Source organism: Thalassophryne amazonica, chromosome 20 (genome assembly GCF_902500255.1).
Source record: "Thalassophryne amazonica chromosome 20, fThaAma1.1, whole genome shotgun sequence".
NCBI lineage: Eukaryota > Metazoa > Chordata > Actinopteri > Batrachoidiformes > Batrachoididae > Thalassophryne > Thalassophryne amazonica.
In genome coordinates, this window is record NC_047122.1 from 65,370,079 (window position 1) to 65,394,571 (window position 24,493).

General features: G+C 42.2%; 1 protein-coding gene across 1 annotated transcript in view; it reads right to left on the bottom strand.

Moving 5' to 3' along the window:
* Positions 1-16,329: 16,329 nt before the first annotated feature.
* Positions 16,330-24,493, bottom strand: part of fam135b (family with sequence similarity 135 member B) — a 113,628-nt gene continuing 105,464 nt past the window's right edge. Inside the window, 2 exon segments of the mRNA XM_034160784.1 lie at positions 16,330-17,015; positions 24,177-24,290. Of these exon segments, the coding sequence (XP_034016675.1) occupies positions 16,810-17,015; positions 24,177-24,290 (320 nt within the window). The 3' untranslated portion in view covers positions 16,330-16,809.

Genomic DNA, 24,493 nt, shown 5'->3' on the forward strand with positions numbered 1-24,493 from the left:
AGCAAAAGCACCATATTTTGCACAGACATTGTTTGATATAAATTAATAAAAAAAAGACATATAATAAAACCTTTTTTTTATTATGTCTGTGTGAATGTGGTTGGATTTAGTAATAAGGCATCGCAGGCTCGTTTGAACCCTGCGTGATATCGCGGGATTTGACCACTTAGGGGGACCTCCTCTGCTGTTGTGCACTATATACACAGAATAAATGTCATCACATGGACAAATGGGTGTACTGTTTTGTTTTCGGCTGCAATCACTGAAACAGTTGCAAAAGGTTTTTGTTTTTTTTTTTACAGTTTCCAGTGGAGAAGGGAAGACGATGCAGATAGGAGAGGTCGTGTCGGTAAGCATTAGCCTACACAGCTAACCAGAGTAGCTCTGTTCTATCGCCTGCAAAACCACCTCGACACGTTTGTGCTCCGGGTCATGAAGAAACCGCAACACATGTCCACTTCCAACCCAGTCTCATGGCATGTCATGATTCACCAGCACGAAATATACATTAATCTATTGGTTTGTCGTATTGTCACAAAAAGTGCAAAATTTTCATCATGGGAGCACAAATTTATTCAAATTCATTCCGTGACAGGTGCACGTAATTAAAAGTGGAGCAGGGGGTCGGTGGTTATGGTTAGGGTTAGGGGTAGGGTTAGGTTATGGTTTAGTTTGGGGTTGCGGGTAGGAGTAGGGTTAATAATAGTGAGTTAAATGAAAACCCATCACGAAACTTTTAATTATTTTGTGATGGGAGGACGAAAAAAACAGGCTGCCACTTCCCATTGCATCGTCAGTTTTTCTTCGCATTTTTCCGGTTTTTTGTGTGTAATTTTCCCAAGAAACCATTGAACATGCTGTGGTTGGTCCCCCGGAAGTAGAGAAATTACATGATATGTGTCATATTTTACCCCTTTAGTGCCGCCCTCAAATGAGACTGCACTGTCCATTTCAGAAAACAGAAAACTGCACTTCATTTGTGTCTGTATGACATGAATACTCCTTCCATTTCACATATGAAGAAACATTCATTATTTGTTTTATATAACGCCTAAAATAGATCCTTGTCATTTGATATTTTATTCATTTAAAACAAGAGAAAAGGGACTTACATTATGGTGTTCATTACTGGTCCTTTGAGGGTCAAGAGGTTCCAAACAGTCCAACACAAACTTTAAATAGCAGTCCAGTCCAAAATTGTGCTCAGTCAACTTGCAAAAACAGTCAGATTGTTCAAAAACAATCCTGACGATGAGCACCATCAATAAGATTGTTCAAGCCCAGCCATGGTTATTTTTAAGCTAAGCACCGTCGTGGCTAGTGTGAGCATGCAATGGTTGAGGTGTGCAATAGCACAAAACTTATAGAACCAAAACTGCATGTTAAATAGAACCAGAATTGCACAGTAAATGGAACTAAATGGGAAATGGTACAAATGATCCATATCATGTGACATACAAACCACCAATCAAATGAGAACGATCTATTTAGGCATCATATAAATAGTAATAAAGAGAGCATTTTAAAGATATTCTGGATTGGCATGTGACCATCTTGGATTTAGAAATGTATTATTCCCACGAGAAAAACTTAGCTTTGCATGATATCTATATTTTATTATTAATAAATATATAATAATAATACCACCCTGACAGTGGTATTATTTATTACAGTGTCTGTGCAAAATTATTTACTTTTCCTTTTACAAAAAGAGTGCATTTTTGGCATATCTGCCCCACTAATCATTTCTGTCCTTGCTAGTTTATACCCAGTGCAGCTGTCATTTTTACATTCAGTGTCCATGTTCTAAAGGGAATGCTGTGTGATGTATTTGGGAAAAATTATGGCACATGACTCTTGAATACTTAAAATAACCCATCCAGCACTTTTGTGCCCAGTATCTAGCTTTGCATTCAGTTTATATGTCATCATTGAACCACTGTGTCAAGATAGGGCCCCCATTGTTATCGATTACCAACAGTGAATGCAAATCACAGGCGGTGAAAGCAGCTTCAGCAGCCAACTGTGCAGGCATTAAGGTAAGCAGCACATAGTCATGGATGAAAGTAATTGGCTGTTGTGAGTCAGCTGGAGCGTCGTCGATGACAAATGAGCCAGTGGTTGAGAAGCATGTTGTAAAATAACCAATAACAATCTCCTGTCTCCAACTGGCGCAGCTGCATTATAGATACGTACATCAAGACACAGTTTGAGTTAAAGGAACTACAACAAATGGATTGGTCAAATTTACTTATGAATCATTTTAACGAGTGGCTGCCTTGAAATTTGAGTACAAATTGATGGGAGGACTGTTGGATTTAATGATGGAGATTCAACACTAATGGGGGGGGTGGTTGGGGGGGTGTAGTCACATATTTCAGTGTGATGGACCAGTCGACCCACCGGTGAAAGACGGCATTCATCAACACCATCGCTGGCTGAATGAACAGTAGCTGACGGCTGAAGCCAGGCTTCTACATTTTAAAATTCTGTCAGCAGCATGACAACTGCTTCTCAGAACACACACTGTGATCTGGCTGGTAAAGTGTGAAATTAAAGCGTTTTAGAAAAAAAATATATATCATTTATCCTTAAAATAAAGGGCTGAGGTTGTGCTAACAGGCTATTTGGTAGAATAACCATTTTGTAAGCATTTGGTCAATTATAGACAAAAATATGTAAGAATTATTACTGTCCACATCATGTTGTTCATGTAAATATAATCAAGTGTCAAAGAGGATAAATGTCACAATAAATCATCTATGTGGGGACGTGAATTGGAACCCTCCATATCCACCTTTGTGCATCTTCCTTCAGTTTTATACGTCACCTTCTGGTCCTCTTTCTTCTTAAAACACGCATTGAAACACATTATAGCTTCAGATTCATGTATTTCTTTATATTATTTGATGTTCATTTCATTGGCAGCCCACCGGTGCAGCGGTTAGCACCCACAGGAAAAAGAACGGGGGGGTCGGTTTCACCGGTATCCAGTTCTGTTCTGTGTGGAATTTGCATGATTTCCCCGTTCTGTGCGGGACTCCTCCAAGCAGTTTCCATCCAAATTTGCACATTATGTTCAGTCTCTCAGTGGGGGGTTTTGGCAGGATTGGCGCTCCCTTTATTGGCAAAACATTTCCCCACGTCAAAACAACTGTTTCCATGATATCATCCCCGTGTGCGTGCTGCAGTTTGATCATATCTTAGCTTTACTGCAGGTATGAACACTGAAACTTAAGCGATGAAGACTCTTTGTTCTAACAGACAACAAAGACAATTTGAGTTTGGGAAGCCAAAAATCAATCTGTGGCATTGATCCACGGCCCCTGCCATCCCTCATTATGGGAGCTGTGGTTAATTTGCAGTGGCATAATGACGTTTGTAGATGTCTGCAACAAACTACTGGTTGCTTTAACAGAAAAAAACATCTTTCAGACAGATCGCAGACATGAAGGTGCAATGACATCTGGAGTGATTAACTTCTACAAATTACAAAAAATAAAAAATAAACTTCATAAACCACCTTTCAGGATCAATTTCTGCTGCATTTGCATTGTGTTATTCTTGGTGATATTTCAGGCTGAAATTCTTCTCATCAGTGTCATGGGAGCTAATGAGACCATGTGAGATCTTATTACCTTGCAGCACTGACAGCTTCATACAGCAATAATTACTCCCACTGGCGTCTTGCTTATTGACGCCGCCTGCTCGGAGTATCACTCTGGGACTAATGGTTTCCCTCCTTCACAAGGCAAACAATGGAATGAACACCACTTCAATCAACCCAAAGTGATGGATGTAATGACAGACATTTTTCCTCCGCTTTATGGCCGAGATGGAGCGGCACGCGCACACTACGATGGGTCTCGGAGGGGATGTGTTTGTGCTGTAAACAAGAGCGCGACTTTTATTTGCTTTGATTTCATTGTATTTGATGACAAGTGAATGTGACCGACAAATTGCTGATAACTCGGGCCAAATGAAGTATTACTGTGCACGAGCGCGGCTTCGCTCATCGGTTTTCTGCAAAAAAGCAATGTCAAGAGTTGGGGGTGGAAAAATGAGCTCTATTGATTCAGGGAGTGAAGAAAGGGAGGAAAACAGTCAGCCCAGGGACTCCAACTGGCCTCAGTATCATCATGAGTTCAACATGCAGTGACAAATGGACGGTGGAATGAGAAAGAACACCCTGGAATCAAATTGAGTATGGATTGTTGTGGTCTGGATTTATGACTCCGAGGTAGCCCAAACCTGGAAGTCATAAATGGATGCAGTTGAAATGGGGCGTCAGCAGGGGATTGCCACTATTACTCGTTTACTGCTCATGTCACGGACAAACAATACAAATGGTGAGTCATTCTTGTCCCACAACAGGGGTCGTTAATAGAATATACACACACAGAAGTTAAAGGCTGTGACAAATCTGCCTCGGTGGACCAAACGGCTCTGAGAGCCCGGAGACGGTCGCATATCTGCACAGCACATAAACACAATGTAGGTACAAAGACCACGACAAGGTGGAAACTCGAGTCAGAACGATAAATCAGCCGCGTTATCGAGAACATGAGAAAATACACACCCACTGCACGTGGGTATAACATAGTTTGAAATTTGAAATAATGAAGCAAATTTGGGGCCCTCTGGTGCAAACTTGGCACGAACAAGCAATTTGGTTTTTTTTATCTATTTAATTTAAAAAAAAATTATATGGCTCATCCACTTGGCGCAACATTACAGCAGTAAAACTAGGACACTGAGAGTAATATTGACTTAAAGATCATTTAGTTGTGAAAACAACATTTTTCATTATTATCATCATTATTATTGTTGCAGCCAGTCTGCTCTCTCGATCCTGCCAGATCTCAGAAGCTAAGCAGTGTGGGACCTGGTTAGTACTTGGATGGGAGACCTCTGACCTCTTTGTGTCTTTCTCCACATAAAACTGGACTTGCATCAGGACGGGTGTCCAGGGTAAAACTTGTGCCAAATACCAATGCTGATCTAACTGTATCTCCCGTCAAGGGCGCAATTTCAAACTAGAAATTGGGGGGGTAAAGTGCGAGGCACGCAGGGCCGAAGCCCATAGGCCAGGGGTCTGGGGGCCGCTTTACGCCCCCATAAGCCAGCGGTTTCTAGATAAGCTCAGATGCATTCTGAGCATCCAGAACAGTAATTTTAATGTTTTGAGAAGATCATAAAGTGGACACCATTTGACTTATGCAATTTGAAACTGTGGATATAAGTACTTTATTCTGAGAATAGCCAGCATTGATTTTATTAACATCCTGGTGCAAATAAGGTATCACCACATGTGTAGAACTCAAAAAGAATGACACAAAACTAAAGTCATTTCAAATGGCAACTTTCTGGCTTTAAGAAACACTATAAGAAATCAAGAAAAAAAGATTGTGACAGTCAGTAACGGTTACTTTTTAGACCAAGCAGAGGAAAAAAATATGGAATCACTCAATTCTGAGGAAAAAATTATGGAATCACCCTGTAGATTTTCATCCCCCAAAACTAACACCTGCATCAAATCAGATCTGCTCGTTGACATTGACCCTATGTGTCTTTTTGCAAGGAATGTTTTCACAGTTTTTGCTCTATGGCAAGATGCATTATCTTCTTGAAAAATGATTTAATCATCCCCAAACATCCTTTCAATTGTCCAAAATATCAACGTAAACTTGTGCATTTATTGATGATGTAATGACAGCCATCTCCCCAGTGCCTTTACCTGACATGCAGCCCCATATCATCAATGACTGTGGAAATTTACATGTTCTCTTCAGGCAGTCATCTTTATAAATCTCATTGGAACGGCACCAAAAGTTCCAGCATCATCACCTTGCCCAATGCAGATTCGAGATTCATCACTGAATATGACTTTCATCCAGTCATCCACAGTGGTTTTGCCAGGGGTTGTATAAGAGGTCGACTCCCCAAACGAAGTGGAAACACTTGGTTAAAAGACAAACACATTTGAAGTCCTTTGCAGTCGCCTTCCGCATCGTGGCAGCGAGGGCCGGCTGGAATACTGCTGCACTCCGCGCCGCCTTTGTAAATGGACTGTCTCTGGTCCTTAAGGAGCACCTGGTGGCTAAGGACGAGCCGTGGGATTTAGACGGGCTTATCGACCTGGTAGTACGGTTAGACAACCGATTAGCAGAACGTCGACGGGAGCGGGGCGAAGGGCGGGGTCAGGCACAAGCCGTCCCTCTTCCTTCCGGGTCCGAAAGGGAGCCATCTTCCCCATGCTCCACAGCCAGAGGGCTGCGTGTGGCAACAGCTCCCCCTGCTGACGTTGTTAGGGAAACAAGCAGGTCCAAAATCAGATCAGATGACAGATTGAGGAGGCTGGCCTGCGGGGAGTGTTTTCTCTGCAGCTCAAAAGAGCATATACAGAAAAACTGCCCCAAACGGCCAAAACAACAACACTCGCCCTTAGAGACTGGGCTAAGGGTGGGTCATAACATGCACGAGGGGTGCGCACGTAAATCTGCACGACTCCCAGTTACAATTCTGAGTGGGGATCTAACCCTTCACGCCCCAGCACTGGTGGACACGGGGTCGGAAGGGAATCTGCTGGATAGCAGATGGGCAAAGGAAGTAGGGCTCCCTCTAGTGGTCCTACCTTCACCATTGAAGGTACGGGCACTAGATGGCACCCTTCTCCCATTAATCACACACCAGACACAGCTTGTAACATTGGTTGTGTCTGGGAATCACAGGAAGGAGATTGTGTTTTATGAAACACCTTCTACCTCCCGAGTGATTTTGGGATTTCCATGGATGGTAAAGCACAATCCCCGGATGGATTGGCCGTCTGGGGGTGTGACGCAGTGGAGCGAAACCTGCCACCGGGAATGTTTAGGATCCTCGGTTCCACCCAGTGTGACAGCTAATGAGGAGGTCAAAGTTCCCCCCAATCTGACGGCGGTGCCTGAGGAGTACCCCGATCTTGCTGACATCTTCAGCAAAGATCTGGCACTCACTCTCCCCCCGCACCGGTCATACGATTGCGCCATTGATTTGATCCCGGGCGTTGAGTACCCGTCCAGCAGGCTGTACAACCTCTCACCTCCAGAGCGCGAATCAACGGAGACCTACATCCGAGACTCTTTAGCTGCCGGGTTGATCTGGAACTCCACCTCCCCGATGGGTGCAGGTTTCTTTTTTGTGGGCAAGAAAGACGGCGGACTCCGTCCATGCATCGCTTACAGAGGGCTGAACGAAATTACGGTTCGCAACCGATACCCATTACGTCTGTTGGATTCGGTGTTCACGCCCCTGGATGGAGCCCAAATATTCACTAAATTGGATCTTAGGAATGCGTACCACCTGGTTCGGATCCAGAAGGGAGACGAGTGGAAGACGGCATTTAACACCCCCTTAGGTCACTTTGAGTACCTGGTCATGCCGTTCGGCCTCACATATGCGCCCGCGACGTTCCAAGCCTTGGTTAATGACGTCTTGCGGGACTTCCTGCATCGGTTCATCTTCGTATATCTGGACGATATACTCATCTTTTCCCCGGATCCTGAGACCCATGTCCAGCATGTACGTCAGGTCCTGCAGCGGTTGTTGGAGAACCGGCTGTTTGTGAAGGGCGAGAAGTGCGAGTTCCACCGCACTTCTTTGTCCTTCCTGGGGTTCATAATCTCCTCCAACTCCGTTGCCCCTGATCCGGCCAAGGTTGTGGCGGTGAGAGACTGGCCCCAACCAACAAGCTGTAGGAAGCTGCAACAGTTCCTCGGCTTTGCAAACTTCTACAGGAGTTTATTAAGGATTACAGTCAGGTGGTTAGTCCCTTGACAGCCCTGACCTCCTCCAAAGTCCCCTTCACCTGGTCAGATCAGTGCGAAGCCGCGTTTAGGGAGTTGAAGCGCCAGTTCTCGACAGCGCCAGTCCTGGTGCAGCCCGATCCTAACCGCCAGTTTGTTGTTGAAGTGGATGCCTCTGACTCAGGGATAGGAGCCATGCTGTCCCAGAGCAGGGAGTCCGATAAGGTCCTCCACCCCAGGTTGACCCCGGCTGAGCGAAACTATGATGTGGGCAATCGAGAACTCCTTGCAGTGAAAGAGGCTCTTGAGGAGTGGAGACACCTGTTGGAGGGAGCTGCGGTTCCATTCACGGTTTTCACAGACCATCGGAACCAGGAGTACATCCGGACCGCCAAGTGTCTGAACCCCAGGCAAGCCCGCTGGTCACTGTTCTTCAGGTGTTTTGACTTCCAAATCACCTACCGCCCCGGGACCAAGAACCAAAGATCTGACGCCTTGTCCTGGGTTCACAAAGAGGAAGTCAATGCCGAGCTAGCAGATCCCACAGAAACCATCATCCCTGAGTCCACTGTCGTGGCCACCCTCACCTGGGACGTGGAGAAGACCATCCGGGAGGCCCTGGCACGGAACCCGGACCCGGGAACTGGCCCGAAGGACAAGTTATACGTCCCACCAGAGGCCAGAGCTGTGGTGTTGGACTTCTGTCACGGTTCCAAGCTCTCCTGTCACCCAGGGGTGCGAAGGACCGTGGCAGTGGTCCGGCAGCGCTTCTGGTGGGCATCTATGGAAGCCGACGTCCGGGAGTACGTCCAGGCCTGCACCACCTGCGCCAGGGGAAAAGCTGACCACCAACGGGCACAGGGACTCCTCCAGCCATTACCTGTGCCTCACTGCCCCTGGTCCCACATCGGCCTGGACTTGTCACGGGCCTCCTGCCGTCCCAGGGCATGACCACCATCTTCACGATAGTGGACCGGTTCTCCAAGGCGGCTCACTTCGTGGCCCTCCCGAAGCTCCCGATGGCCCAGGAGACAGCAGACCTCCTGGTCCACCATGTCATACGTCTGCATGGGATTCCATCTGACGTTGTCACCGACCATGGTCCCCAGTTCTCCTCGCAAGTCTGGAGGAGTTTCTGTAGGGAACTGGGGGCCACCGTAAGCCTCTCGTCCGGGTACCATCCCCAGACGAACAGACAGGCAGAGCGGACCAACCAGGATTTGGAGCAGGCTATCCGCTGCGTGACCTCCGCGCACCCGACGGCCTGGAGCAACCATCTGGCCTGGATCGAGTACGCTCACAATAGCCAAGTTTCATCTGCCACCGGCCTCTCCCCATTTGAGGTATGTTTGGGGTACCAGCCCCCATTGTTTCCGCTCGTGGAGGGAGAGGTCGGGGTGCCCTCGGTCCAGGCCCACCTCAGGAGGTGCCGTTGGGTGTGGTGTACTGCCCACTCTGCCCTGCTGCAAGCCCGGATGAGGGCCAAGGCTCATGTAGACCACCGGCATTCCCCGGCCCCTGTATACCAGCCCAGGCAGGAGGTTTGACTATCCCCCAAAGACATCCCACTGCAAGTGGAATCCCAAAAACTTAAGGACAGATTTATTGGACCGTTCCCCATCCTCAAAGTCCTCAGTCCGGCCGCAGTGAAGCTGAAGCTACCAGCTTCACTACAGATCCATCCTGTCTTTCACGTGTCATGGATTAAGCCCTACCACACTTCACCACTCTACACCCCCAGACTGGCGCCGCCTCCTGCCCGGATCATCGACGGAGAGCCGGCATGGACAGTATGCCGGCTCCTGGATGTCTGTCGGAAGGGCCGGGGGTTCCAGTACTTGGTGGACTGGGAGGGGTATGGACCAGAGGAACGTTCCTGGGTGAAGAGGAGCATCATCCTGGACCCGGCCCTCCTGGCCGACTTCTACACCCGACACCCCAAAAAGCCTGGTCGGGCGCCAGGAGGTGCCCGTTGAGGGGGGGGTCCTGTTGTGTGGGCCGCTGAAGAGGAGGTACTGCTGGCCCACCACCAGAGGGCGCCCTGCCTGAACTGCGGGCTTCAGGCACGAGAGGGCGCCAGAGCAACCGGGAGTGACAGCTGTCACTCATCAACAAGCAACAGCTGTCACTCATCATCACCATCACCTTAAAAGCTGGGCAGCAACTCCACCTTGCTGCCGAGATATCAAGATATCATCTACCGCTTAGGTAATATTCTCTGCTGTATCCCTACTGTGACTTACGTCTGATCTGTTTTGCAGCCGTTTTTCCTGTGGTGCACTCTGCTGGGTTGGTGTGTAGTGAGAGAAGCGACGTCTTCGCCTCTCACTTCATCCAGATAAGTGGTAACAGGAGCTGCTAGTGTGTTCCTACTTCAGAGGTGGAGGTGCTCCCTCCCGAAGGAACTGTATCAGTGTCTGAGGATTTACTGGGTGTGTATCCACACACCCACCATTAACTGTCTCTGCTTCCTGCCAGCAGTACCAGGTCTGACAGCTGGAGACGGTGGCCACCTGGGAACCCAGGACTTGGCAGCTCTGGTGTTCTTCAGATCCGTTGGCAGTGGAAGCCGTGTGGAAACCCGGCTCTTCTCTGGACGGACGTCTTCTATCCTCGAGCCTGTCCACACGTCACTTTTCGTATAATTGACTGTCATTATCAAACTACATTTGTCTGTATTCCGTTGTGCACAATTCACAACATTAAATTGTTATATTTTGGCTTATCCATTGTCTGTTCATTTACGCCCCCTGTTGTGGGTCTGTGTAACTACACTTTCCCAACAGGCAGCATGAAAAGCACATGGTAAAACACTGTATGGTCTTACATAAATGGCTATTTTGGGTGCAATTTTCAGTTCAACTTTAAAAAAAAAAAAAAGGTACCACTTCCTTATATATTAGATCATGACCCACTCACTGGAGCCCTTATTTTTGCAGTTCATGTGGTACTCAGGTCAGGTAGTAAACATCACACTTTACTTAATACGTAGTCACGGCTGGCTAAGCTGCTGCCAAGATTGAAAGTATATTCAAGTTTACTTTGAGCATCTCTTTTTTTTTTTTTTTTTTAATTTAGTGGACTGCAGGTTTATTAAAACTTTCATGATGGTTTCATATTTGATTTCTGTCCTCTAATTTCACCACGAAAGCAGCTGTTTGAACGTGACAATGAAACTAGAATAATAACGCAAACAATTTATTTTACAAAAGGAATGCTTTTATTGTAACTTTGTATTTGTTATCATAATACTATCCCATATCTGAGTATTAATATTATTTATATTTTTACATAGAAGACAAACTACTAAGGAATACATACAGTACAGTGAGGAACATAGAAAAATATTAGTGGCGTTGGCACAGATGAAGAACTATTTACCATACTTTACGTGTTATACATTCAGTCAAATAAAAGCAGAATGAAATAGGTACATTTTATACATTCATGTCAAACACATTTCACATTCCAACAATGATGACATAGTAAGTACATTTACATTCACACATTTAACTCCAGCCTTCATACACCTGAAGATCCTCTTCACTCAGTAAAGGGAAAATACAAAAAGGTTCCAGTCATCCAGGATGACATCTGGTTACAGTAGAAGCCCATTTCTGCCACACACACATACAACAATAAAAAAAATGGACAAAAGAAAACAAAAACCCCTATCGGAGGAAAAAACATGGGATGATGCAAAAAAAAAAAAAAAAAAATACACAGAATTTTGAAATTATACTGTCTCAATTTCAAGTTTCTCTGTAATAAGTAATTATTTAAAGTTGTAAAGTCAAAATTCTGTTGTATCAATAATTTTTGTGTTGTAAATCAAAATGTTTGACTTATATAGTAATTATGACAAAACGCCAGTTTTGACTTACATAGTATATAATTATATATTATTAAAGAATTATGGCACACAGTCAATTTTGTAACTTTAGTGTCTCATCATTATGTCATAGACATTCAATCTTATTACATAGTATTTCAAAATGATATTAACATCAAAATTGCAACTTTGTATCTTATAATCCTAACCTAGAAAACTGAAACACTTTCCTACTTTATAATTATGATGTAGCAACTTGACATTTTGGTTTAGTATCACATCACTGCAACATAAAAGTTAAGCTTTGACTTACATATCTCATAATTGTGATATAAATAGTCAATACTGTGACTTAATAAAAACACACATTTAAAATGTTTATCTCACAATTATAAAATGCATCAAAATTGTGACTTGGTATATCATAATTATGATATACAAATTTTACATTATGACATAGTATCTCACAATTATACGAATATCAAGATTGTGACTGAATGTCTCATAATTAATATGTATATGTCACAGACATGAGTGAAGCTCTTCAGCATCTCACCATGTCATTTAGGTCCTTCAGACTTTTTTTGAGCAAATCCTTCAGGGGAGCATTAGCATGGCTACAACCTTTCAGCGGTTGGGGTATGGCTATCAATATGATATATGATATGACTATTATTTCACACAAAAGCAACAGTGAGGATTAAACATTCTTAAACAAAACAGCAATTATACCACACTCATTTTGCACTCATCATAAGGGCCCCTTCACACAAAGTGCGAATACGTACAACTGAGGGCCACTCACGGCTGCTGCATGTCGCTTCGCTCGTATGACCCAGAAAGTCAAAATTCTGCCATACTTCATAATTATGATGTAGTAACTTTAAATTTCATCTTAGACATAAAAGGTAATAAGCTTTAATGTATGTATCATGTCATAATCATGATATAGAAAGTCAATATTGGGACTTAGTGCTTAATAATAAATTAGATTTAAAATAGATTTAAAATTTTGATTTATCTCAATTATAATGTATCAAAATTTTGATGGTATATCATAATTATAATATACAAATTCAACATTATGACATACAATCATAATGTTCAAAATTATGAGATAGTGACTGAATGAATCATAATTATAACCCAGAAATTCAAAATTCTGACATATTTCATAATTATAATTAGTAACTTGACATTGTTAATTAGTATCTCATAAATAGGACAGAATTCTAAATTATGACATCTCACAATTCTAACATATCATCATGAATGTGACTTAATATGTCATAAATATGACCCACAAACCAACAATTCTGATGTTGTCATATTATCATCAAAATTATAATAGTATCTCATTTTGACCTCATAATTTAACATTTTTGTGCCCTCCCCATTCATTTTCTGATTGCTATCTTGTTTTCTGTGTGGTAGAAACAGGCTTCCAGAGATTTCTGTTCTGACAGCGGCATAAATGCACATTTGACAGTCACGTAGACATATTGAATAATGCAGTGTGAAGCATCTTCTACTCTGCGTGATTAGAGCACGAGGTGAAAACAAGCACGGAGCTCTCTGGTCCAACACTACACTTTTACAGAACTCAAAATCCATCTTAGGAAACACGCCCCAGCCCGTGTTTGCCCTTGAAGGGGCCAATCTCAATACCGCAAACACTTTCCTCGTTATCGATTCCCAGCGACCCCTTTGGGTAAACACACACGGCCCTCAGCACACACATGAAGGGAAAAACAAACAAGCTAAACCCTCGTCCACAAACGCCACAGTGCAGCAGACAAATGATGCATGATGCATGATGCATGGCAGCGCCCACGGATTGCTTGCACATCCTGCTTAGTGGATTTGGAGAACGTTCTCCTTGTCCTAAAGGAGCCCATCTGATTAGAGTCCATCGCGGCCATGCTGGCAGCTGCCACACTGCTGCACAGAAAAGAGCACTTTGCAATGTCGGTGGACTCTGAGATTTGAAGATGACACAGTGCCTGAATGGCTGAGACTGACGGCTGCAGTCAGTTTAGACAACAAGTGCAGGACATGACCTCAAACAAGACAAGAGTCAAGGTTTTCAAGAAAGTGCACTTCCAAAGAAACCAGTGCAGTTATTAAATATAGCGCTCTGTATGTACATCACGACACTACCGGGCATGGGTTTGACAGATTATAAAAAAATATATATATCAAAAATGGAAATGGACATTCGGACACATACTGACATTTCTTAGGGCAGTGTTTCTCTGCCGCTGTCATGCATCATACTGACCATGTGCTATATGTCAGAAGTGAGAGCTTGAGAAGTGTTGGCAGTGGTGAAAATCATCTACTTTTCTACCAAATAAATGTAATGAAATAATGAAATCCTGATTCATTCTGCAGATGTCTGCAACATTAAAATAATACACTTCAAACAGCCTTTTGAAACCCACGGAGATGAATTTGTTTTACAAATCCAATTTGGCTGAATAGAAAGTGACAGCTGTGTGATTTTACTTCATATGTACAGATAACAGATTTCTTTGTACACATTATATGTATAATGCATAATATATACTGTACACTGTATCATTTAAGGACTAAACCGGACAAAGTCTTTACCTGTGTTATGTACAGCAGAGTACACGCGCCCACTTTGGTTGTTGCTGTAAGTCAGAAACTACAGCAGCCACGCAAGTAAGGGGGTTAGTAGTTTGGCCCTGATGTGTAAAATATGTCAGACAAAGAAACTGGAAAAACAGAAAAGACGACATTTTTGAAGACAAAACTTTATGAGTGTGCTGGGTGAAATGGTGTGCCGTTTTTTTTTTGTTTGTTTGTTTGTTTGTTTTTGTCTTTTCTTTTCCAAAATTATTCACTTCAGAAAGACTGTCAATGAGCTAACCTGAACTGAACATGTTTATTATTATTTTTATTTTTTTTATGTATTTTAGGTAAACTCAAAGATGGGGTAAGGTGTCGCATTTTTAAGTGACGATGTTTTACAATATATAATGTAATGTTTGGGTTTTTTTTTTTACAGGGGCAGATCCAGGATTTTGTAAAGGGGGGCGTGGATTTGTAAATGTATCTGGGTTGCGCTTCCCCAGTGGGGTCTGAGGGCATGCTCCCCTCCCCAAGGAAATTTTGAATTATTAGGTGCCATTTCCTGTATTTTGGTGCATATTTGACAGAGAAAAGATGCTTTATAACCTGTTTTTATTTTAAATTAATTTGAACTTGTATTGTACAGTCTTGAATGTGATGCTATGACCTGTCTTTGGCTAAAACAAACATGAACAACCTTGCTATACTTTGCTGAATCATGGTCTGGTACGAATTTGTGGAGCTGAGTCACTGAATAGAACATTCAGAAACAACATTCTGCAGGGTTTTTTTTTTTTTTTTTTGGTCCACGAAAAGGGGAGCATGTACCCCTCACAGCCCACCCACCCCCACCCTCACTCCACCCCTGGAACTGTCCCTGTTTTATGCAACAAACTGGAATTTTCACTTTGGTTTTAGCCTACAAATAAGGTTAAATAATGATGGCCCTGAAGTGCAAAACATCATTTTTCATAAAGTATCATCATGAAAGGCTTCTGAAGGCTGATGCAAATCCTACACATGCATATATAAATAGAATGTGCTTTTAAACTGTAATGACCGCTAAAATGCTGAAAAATTCACTTATGTGATGTAATGATGATTATCAGATTGACAACATCTTTGAATCATCTCTCTAGCCCTACTGGTTGTGGAAATATTCAGGAAAAAAAAATTATATATATATATATATATATATATATATATATATATATATAATTTTAAAGAATTATGACATCATATTATTTTGTCTGTGACATCATCATAATTTCACTTACACTGTTTTGATTACAAATGATTTACTGTCTGCTATAAGATGAACTTCCAGTAACATCTTTTTAGGACTTTATTTTTAATGTCCTCAACTTTTTTTTCTGATCTACCCCAAAAAATAATCATCTGGAGACATTCACTGAAGGAAGCGTCCCGCCAGGGTTGGTGAAAATCTGCACACCTGTTTTCATGCTATTGTGTACGTATGAATGTGCATGAGCCATTATAATCCCCTGCAGTACTGCTGTACACTGAGATAAACCAGAAACACGCAAATAACTTCTGTCTGAGAGAACATCCAATCAGTGCCTAAGTTGGCACACATATGGAGGTGGGTTCTAGAATTGCCAGGTGAGGTCAAAAATTTCCAAAGTTCCGTGACTGAGATCAAGGTCATTGGGGTCAAAGGTTAAAAAAACAATCACTCCCTTTGCACCAAACCTGTCACACATATGGAGGTGGGTTTATAAATGATGCCCCTAGTTTTATAATGCCCTGTGGTGCAGAATGTGTTTTATTATTAAAATTGTGTTGTATTTTTTCATTTGAAAACGTAAGCTGTTGTCTTAATGAGTTTAGATGATCTGATTTGACAGGATGACAACTGATTTCATTCAAGTAGATTATTTTCTCCCCTCGATCACATGGGCTCATGCTTCTTTTTGCATTGTATATTTTATGAACACGGTTCATTTTCAAATGATTGATTTTATGGCAAACAGCACAGACAGCACAACAATGATCTGAACTGATACTAGACACACTTGGCGTTCACTTTTAAAAGTAAAAAAAAATAATAGAATAATTTAAAGTTTATTAATTTTGCATAAATCAACATCTATATTTTGTACAACAAAATGCTCAATTTACAATAAGGTGGATAAAAGCTTTTCATCTATTGCCTTGAAGACAAACATAGCTACATCCTGTAAATAAGAATTAAACCACCCAGACTGAAGCCTTTGTACAATTCTAAAGGGAAAGATGTTAAATGCTTTAAATGTCATCTGTTTGTCCTCCAGCTGAGACATTTTTCGTAAGGCCAAAACAAAACATCCAGAATTAATCCCACATTAGACATCAGATGTTTTGTTTTGCATGGCTACATAACAAATCCAGAATTCCGAGTTAGCAATTTAAACATTCACAACATGGATCATTACAATCACGGCTGCTGGCAATCCCAACAAACCGGATCTACAGACCTTAAATCACACGCACCAGTGTTCATATTACATCACACAAACTGTCGATATCAATCATAAAAATGTACAAATCATCACCAATGAGCAGGCGGTGTCTTCTAAAGATGCAGTGGACCGTTTACTTGAAGTAGCTGAGCGCCGCCACTAAGAAGAACTTCTCCAGGAACAGTTCCGAGTCCAAAACAGCAATGTGGGCAGCTCGTCCAATCAGAGTATTGGCGGTGTTGGGCAGTGCGTGGAACACATTCTGGCGGATCAGTCGGCATTCTTTAGCCTCTAAGAGTGGCTGCAGTAAATTGTTGATCATTTCAGTGTACACGGGACCTTCAGAGCAAAAAATAAGGAACATCAACGGAAGAATGGTCGGAACTACTCGGTCATACATAAAATTACATTTTGATGTCAAATACGAGATTTCTGAATTTGACCCATTAATTATTGACATGTCATTTACATTAACATTTACATTTCAGTAAACTAAGGCCCAGTGTTCATATGGTGGTGTTATTTTTCTGGTGAAAATACGCTGAGAGTGTGACCACAAATGCTCCATCCCAGTGCTTCCAGCATTTCCAGTGGGGGAAAGAAAAGTCGGAGATTGGATTTGTTTCCATGACAACAATAACTATTTCACTATTTTCATGGCAAGTGCTCTGATGAACTTAGGGCACTTGTATCACCTCTTCACTCATTTATGACTAGAACTAGAATTTGCCGTATCCCCGGAGGAAAACCATCCTTACTATCTCTGTATTCCGAGCTCCAGATGGAAGTTTCATTCTGACAGTTTATTTCCTTGAACAGCTTCATTATGGATCAAATCACCAAAGGACCCCCCGTCACTTACAACCTTAGTGTTTTCAAGTCCAGTGTCAGTAAACCTCTTTCTTTGATGAAATAGTAGAAAAGCTTGAATCTTCGACTGGACTGGGTTGCTTGACGCGAGGACGTTTCGCTTCAAATCACAGAAGCTTCCTCAGCTAAAATTCTTGCTCTGGTGGTCTGACTTCTGTCTTGACTCTTGTAGACTCTTTGATGAAACTTCAGTCCAGTTCACAACTGATGCACATTTCATAATCACAGTTTTCATCATTCGCGTCTTCATCGTCCTTGTCATCACCACCTTCTTAATCTCTGGATCATCGTTATCCTCATTATCATAACTAACAGCCGTGTCAATCATGTCTTTTGTAACTGTAACCTTGAGTGGCTTGTAGCTTTGTTACGTGGTGAACTAGTAAAAAATAAGACAGAACACAACAACTAGCATCAAATGTATGGCAATGAAAACTTTCAGCAAGAAGCCTGCATTTGTCCAATGTGCTATTACAGGTGAGTTTTTGTCTATATTGTGGTAGGTTTTGAGTGACAAATCAGGAAAAATAAACTTCTCCTGCCATTTGCCTGAAAAGGTGCTGCAGTCAGACATCCTGGGAGTCTTAATACCAACTATCCCGTCTTTGTTATTAAACCTCTGGGGTCCAGGTGCATTTTCTTGATTTTATCATACTTTATTAATTCCTTTAAAAAGGGAATTAATAAAGCTCATATACTTTATAAAATTATAAAGCTCATGCCTTGCATATAAAAAATGTCCAAAAGAGTCTCATCTTTCAGAATGTGAGAGATAAATTTGTCTTCAACTCTATGTGAAAGATATAATTTGGCTAGAAAGATGTTAAAATAAAATGCATTTTTAGAAATTCTTCAGATCTTCAGTGAATATACATTTTTTATTCATGCAAATTAAATGGTAAATGGACTGCATTTATATAGCGCTTTTCCATCTGCATCAAATGCTCAAAGCACTTTACAGTAATGTTTCACATTCACCCCGATGTGAGGGTGCTGCCATACAAGGTACACGCTACACACCGGGAGCAACAAGAGAATTAAGGACCTTGCCCAATGGCCCTTAGTGATTTTCCTGTAGGCTGGGATTTGAACCAAGGATCCTCTAGTCTCAAGCCCAACGCTTTAACAACTACACCATCACCTCCTCTAAATGAAGTGCAAATGAAATGTTTTGATGTTAGAAATGGATTTACTGAACTCTTCTAGTTACAAAAATGGTGTCATATATGAAAAAGACTTTAAAACAATGTGCTATAAAAATGTGTTGTGCAGTGCACCAGCACCACCTTCTGGGAACCATGATGATAAATGTTGTCAAAAAATGTCCAATGTTGCCTTCAAAAAAAATAATAAATAAATCAATCAATCAATCAATTTTTTTTATATAGCGCCAAATCACAACAAACAGTTGCCCCAAGGCGCTTTATATTGTAAGGCAAGGCCATACAATAATTATGTAAAACCCCAACGGTCAAAACGACCCCCTGTGAGCAAGCACTTGGCTACAGTGGGAAGGAAAAACTCCCTTTAACAGGAAGAAACCTCCAGCAGAACCAGGCTCAGGAGGAGGGCAGTCTTCTGCTGGGACTGGTTGGGGCTGAGGGAGAGAACCAGGAAAAAGACATGCTGTGGAGGGGAGCAGAGATCGATCACTAATGATTAAATGCAGAGTGGTGCATACAGAGCAAAAAGAGAAAGAAACAGTGCATCATGGGAACCCCCCAGCAGTCTACGTCTATAGCAGCATAACTAAGGGATGGTTCAGGGTCACCTGATCCAGCCCTAACTATAAGCTTTAGCAAAAAGGAAAGTTTTAAGCCTAATCTTAAAAGTAGAGAGGGTGTCTGTCTCCCTGATCCGAATTGGGAGCTGGTTCCACAGGAGAGGAGCCTGAAAGCTGAAGGCTCTGCCTCCCATTCTACTCTTACAAACCCTAGGAACTACAAGTAAGCCTGCAGTCTGAGAGCGAAGCGCTCTATTGGGGTGATATGGTTCTACGAGGTCCCTAAGATAAGATGGGACCTGATTATTCAAAACCTTATAAGTAAGAAGAAGAATTTTAAATTCTATTCTAGAATTAACAGGAAGCCAATGAAGAGAGGCCAATATGGGTGAGATATGCTCTCTCCTTCTAGTCCCCGTCAGTACTCTAGCTGCAGCATTTTGAATTAACTGAAGGCTTTTTAGGGAACTTTTAGGACAACCTGATAATAATGAATTACAATAGTCCAGCCTAGAGGAAATAAATGCATGAATTAGTTTTTCAGCATCACTCTGAGACAAGACCTTTCTGATTTTAGAGATATTGCGTAAATGCAAAAAAGCAGTCCTACATATTTGTTTAATATGCGCTTTGAATGACATATCCTGATCAAAAATGACTCCAAGATTTCTCACAGTATTACTAGAGGTCAGGGTAATGCCATCCAGAGTAAGGATCTGGTTAGACACCATGTTTCTAAGATTTGTGGGGCCAAGTACAATAACTTCAGTTTTATCTGAGTTTAAAAGCAGGAAATTAGAGGTCATCCATGTCTTTATGTCTGTAAGACAATCCTGCAGTTTAGCTAATTGGTGTGTGTCCTCTGGCTTCATGGATAGATAAAGCTGGGTATCATCTGCGTAACAATGAAAATTTAAGCAATACCGTCTAATAATACTGCCTAAGGGAAGCATGTATAAAGTGAATAAAATTGGTCCCAGCACAGAACCTTGTGGAACTCCATAATTAACCTTAGTCTGCGAAGAAGATTCCCCATTTACATGAACAAATTGTAATCTATTAGACAAATATGATTCAAACCACCGCAGCGCAGTGCCTTTAATACCTATGGCATGCTCTAATCTCTGTAATAAAATTTTATGCTCAACAGTATCAAAAGCAGCACTGAGGTCTAACAGAACAAGCACAGAGATGAGTCCACTGTCCGAGGCCATAAGAAGATCATTTGTAACCTTCACTAATGCTGTTTCTGTACTATGATGAATTCTAAAACCTGACTGAAACTCTTCAAATAGACCATTCCTCTGCAGATGATCAGTTAGCTGTTTTACAACTACCCTTTCAAGAATTTTTGAGAGAAAAGGAAGGTTGGAGATTGGCCTATAATTAGCTAAGATAGCTGGGTCAAGTGATGGCTTTTTAAGTAATGGTTTAATTACTGCCACCTTAAAAGCCTGCGGTACATAGCCAACTAACAAAGATAGATTGATCATATTTAAGATCGAAGCATTAAATAATGGTAGGGCTTCCTTGAGCAGCCTGGTAGGAATGGGGTCTAATAAACATGTTGATGGTTTGGATGAAGTAACTAATGAGAATAACTCAGACAGAACAATCGGAGAGAAAGAGTCTAACCAAATACCGGCATCACTGAAAGCAGCCAAAGATAACGATACGTCTTTGGGATGGTTATGAGTAATTTTTTCTCTAATAGTTAAAATTTTGTTAGCAAAGAAAGTCATGAAGTCATTACTAGTTAAAGTTAATGGAATACTCAGCTCAATAGAGCTCTGACTCTTGTCAGCCTGGCTACAGTGCTGAAAAGAAACCTGGGGTTGTTCTTATTTTCTTCAATTAGTGATGAGTAGAAAGATGTCCTAGCTTTACGGAGGGCTTTTTTATAGAGCAACAGACTCTTTTTCCAGGCTAAGTGAAGATCTTCTAAATTAGTGAGACGCCATTTCCTCTCCAACTTACGGGTTATCTGCTTTAAGCTACGAGTTTGTGAGTTATACCACGGAGTCAGACACTTCTGATATAAAGCTCTCTTTTCAGAGGAGCTACAGCATCCAAAGTTGTCTTCAATGAGGATGTAAAACTATTGACGAGATACTCTATCTCCCTTACAGAGTTTAGGTAGCTACTCTGCGCTGTGTTGGTATATGGCATTAGAGAACATAAAGAAGGAATCATATCCTTAAACCTAGTTACAGCGCTTTCTGAAAGACTTCTAGTGTAATGAAACTTATTCCCCACTGCTGGGTAGTCCATCAGAGTAAATGTAAATGTTATTAAGAAATGATCAGACAGAAGGGAGTTTTCAGGGAATACTGTTAAGTCTTCTATTTCCATACCATAAGTCAGAACAAGATCTAAGATATGATTAAAGTGGTGGGTGGACTCATTTACTTTTTGAGCAAAGCCAATAGAGTCTAATAATAGATTAAATGCAGTGTTGAGGCTGTCATTCTCAGCATCTGTGTGGATGTTAAAATCGCCCACTATAATTATCTTATCTGAGCTAAGCACTAAGTCAGACAAAAGGTCTGAAAATTCACAGAGAAACTCACAGTAACGACCAGGTGGACGATAGATAATAACAAATAAAACTGGTTTTTGGGACTTCCAATTTGGATGGACAAGACTAAGAGACAAGCTTTCAAATGAATTAAAGCTCTGTCTGGGTTTTGGATTAATTAATAAGCTGGAATGGAAGATTGCTGCTAATCCTCCACCCCGGCCCGTGCTACGAGCATTCTGACAGTTAGTGTGACTCGGGGGTGTTGACTCATTTAAACTAACATATTCATCCTGCTGTAACCAGGTTTCTGTTAGGCAGAATAATCAATATGTTGATCAATTATTATATCATTTACCAACAGGGACTTAGAAGAGAGAGACCTAATGTTTAATAGACCACATTTAACTGTTTTAGTCTGTGGTGCAGTTGAAGGTGCTATATTATTTTTTCTTTTTGAATTTTTATGCTTAAATAGATTTTTGCTGGTTATTGGTAGTCTGGGAGCAGGCACCGTCTCTACGGGGATGGGGTAATGAGGGGATGGCAGGGGGAGAGAAGCTGCAGAGAGGTGTGTAAGACTACAACTCTGCTTCCTGGTCCCAACCCTGGATAGTCACTGCCTGGAGGATTTAAGAAAATTGGCCAGATTTCTAGAAATGAGAGCTGCTCCATCCAAAGTGGGATGGATGCCGTCTCTCCTAACAAGACCAGGTTTTCCCCAGAAGCTTTGCCAATTATCTATGAAGCCCACCTCATTTTTTGGACACCACTCAGACAGCCAGCAATTCAAGGAGAACATGCGGCTAAACATGTCACTCCCGGTCCGATTGGGGAGGGGCCCAGAGAAAACTACAGAGTCCGACATTGTTTTTGCAAAGTTACACACCGATTTAATGTTAATTTTAGTGACCTCCGATTGGCGTAACCGGGTGTCATTACTGCCGACGTGAATTACAATCTTACCAAATTTACGCTTAGCCTTAGCCAGCAGTTTCAAATTTCCTTCAATGTCGCCTGCTCTGGCCCCCGGAAGACAATTGACTATGGTTGCTGGTGTCGCTAACTTCACATTTCTCAAAACAGAGTCGCCAATAACCAGAGTTTGATCCTCGGCAGGTGTGTCGTCGAGTGGGGAAAAACGGTTAGAGATGTGAACGGGTTGGTGGTGTACACGGGGCTTCTGTTTAGGGCTACGCTTCCTCCTCACAGTCACCCAGTCGGCCTGCTTTCCCGGCTGCTCGGGATCTGCCAGGGGGTAACTAACGGCGGCTAAGCTACCTTGGTCCGCACCGACTACAGGGGCCTGGCTAGCTGTAGAATTTTCCACGGTGCGGAGCCGAGTCTCCAATTCGCCCAGCCTGGCCTCCAAAGCTACGAATAAGCTACACTTATTACAAGTACCATTACTGCTAAAGGAGGCCGAGGAATAATTAAACATTTCACACCCAGAGCAGAAAAGTGCGGGAGAGACAGGAGAAGCCGCCATGCTAAATCGGCTAAGAGCTAGTAGCTACACTAAGCTAGCGGATTCCTAAAAACACGCAAAGTGAATAATGTGTAAATAATTTAGAGGTGATTCAGCAGAAGGAGTGCTTTAGTTAAGGCACGTAAAGATTACACTGGGAAACAAATCGTAATCTAGATAACTAGATCAATCTAACTGCGCAGATTAAACAGCTAACAGATACAGAAAAACACCGCTGTGCTCCGGAACAGGAAGTGATACAATACCGCAGTGAGAGCCAACCACCAGTAGAGGCAAGCAAGTCATGATTAAATGCTGCTAATGTTTTTCCACAATGATGTTTGTCTTAGACTAAATAAAAATAAAAGTCCTTTCAGGTTGACAGGACAGTTCCTTCAGAGTTTATGTGCCTTTACTGGTGTGTTTGTGTGAGGATCTGCCACTAACAGAGGCTGCAGCCAAAGTGCAGCCTCTTGAGGCAGGAGGAGAAAGGAGACAGACCATGTGACATTCTCCATCCTCTAGGATTGGCTTAGAGTCAAAGATCGTCTGGAGGTGAGATGTATTTTACAGATGAGAATTTGTAGTTTCAAGAATTGGTTGAATTAAGTCTCTGTGATGTTTTGTCTCTGATCTATTAATAGAAAAATCTGGTGCCTCCATGGACCCCAGAGGGTTAACACACAATTTTTATATTAAACACTGAAGATCTTCACATTCTCCACACAGCGTGTTTCGTCAATCAGCCTCAGTTTTGGTCAGCAGCTCAAGGGGAGCTGCAACACCCCCCATCCCCGATCCACCCCAGGAGACACTGCTGTTGAAGATTAAGAACTTTATTTTCATGCAAAAATCTTGTAGCATGCCTTGACTTGATTGCTAACAAGTTAACATGACTAAACTTAAAGTTAAGTGACTAACCTGTGGTCTTGTCTTTGATTGCTGTTTTACACATCTCGATTCGAGCAGAGTGGAACGGAACGTAGCGGTCTTGCTGAGACGCAACCAACACCACATTCTTGAAGAATTGCAGTCCTAAAAGACCACAAAAGAAAGGAATCACCAAAAGTGGGATGTAAAGAAGAAAGACAGAGGGGACAAAAAAGCTGTAAAATGCAAAGTACAATCACCAAGTACAATGACAGGCCTCGTACGATAAAACTGTTTTTTTTTCTCTCGTCTTCTGTCAGCGTGCTTTTAACGGAGTGCACTGGTGGGTTTCCAGTGACAGGGTTTGG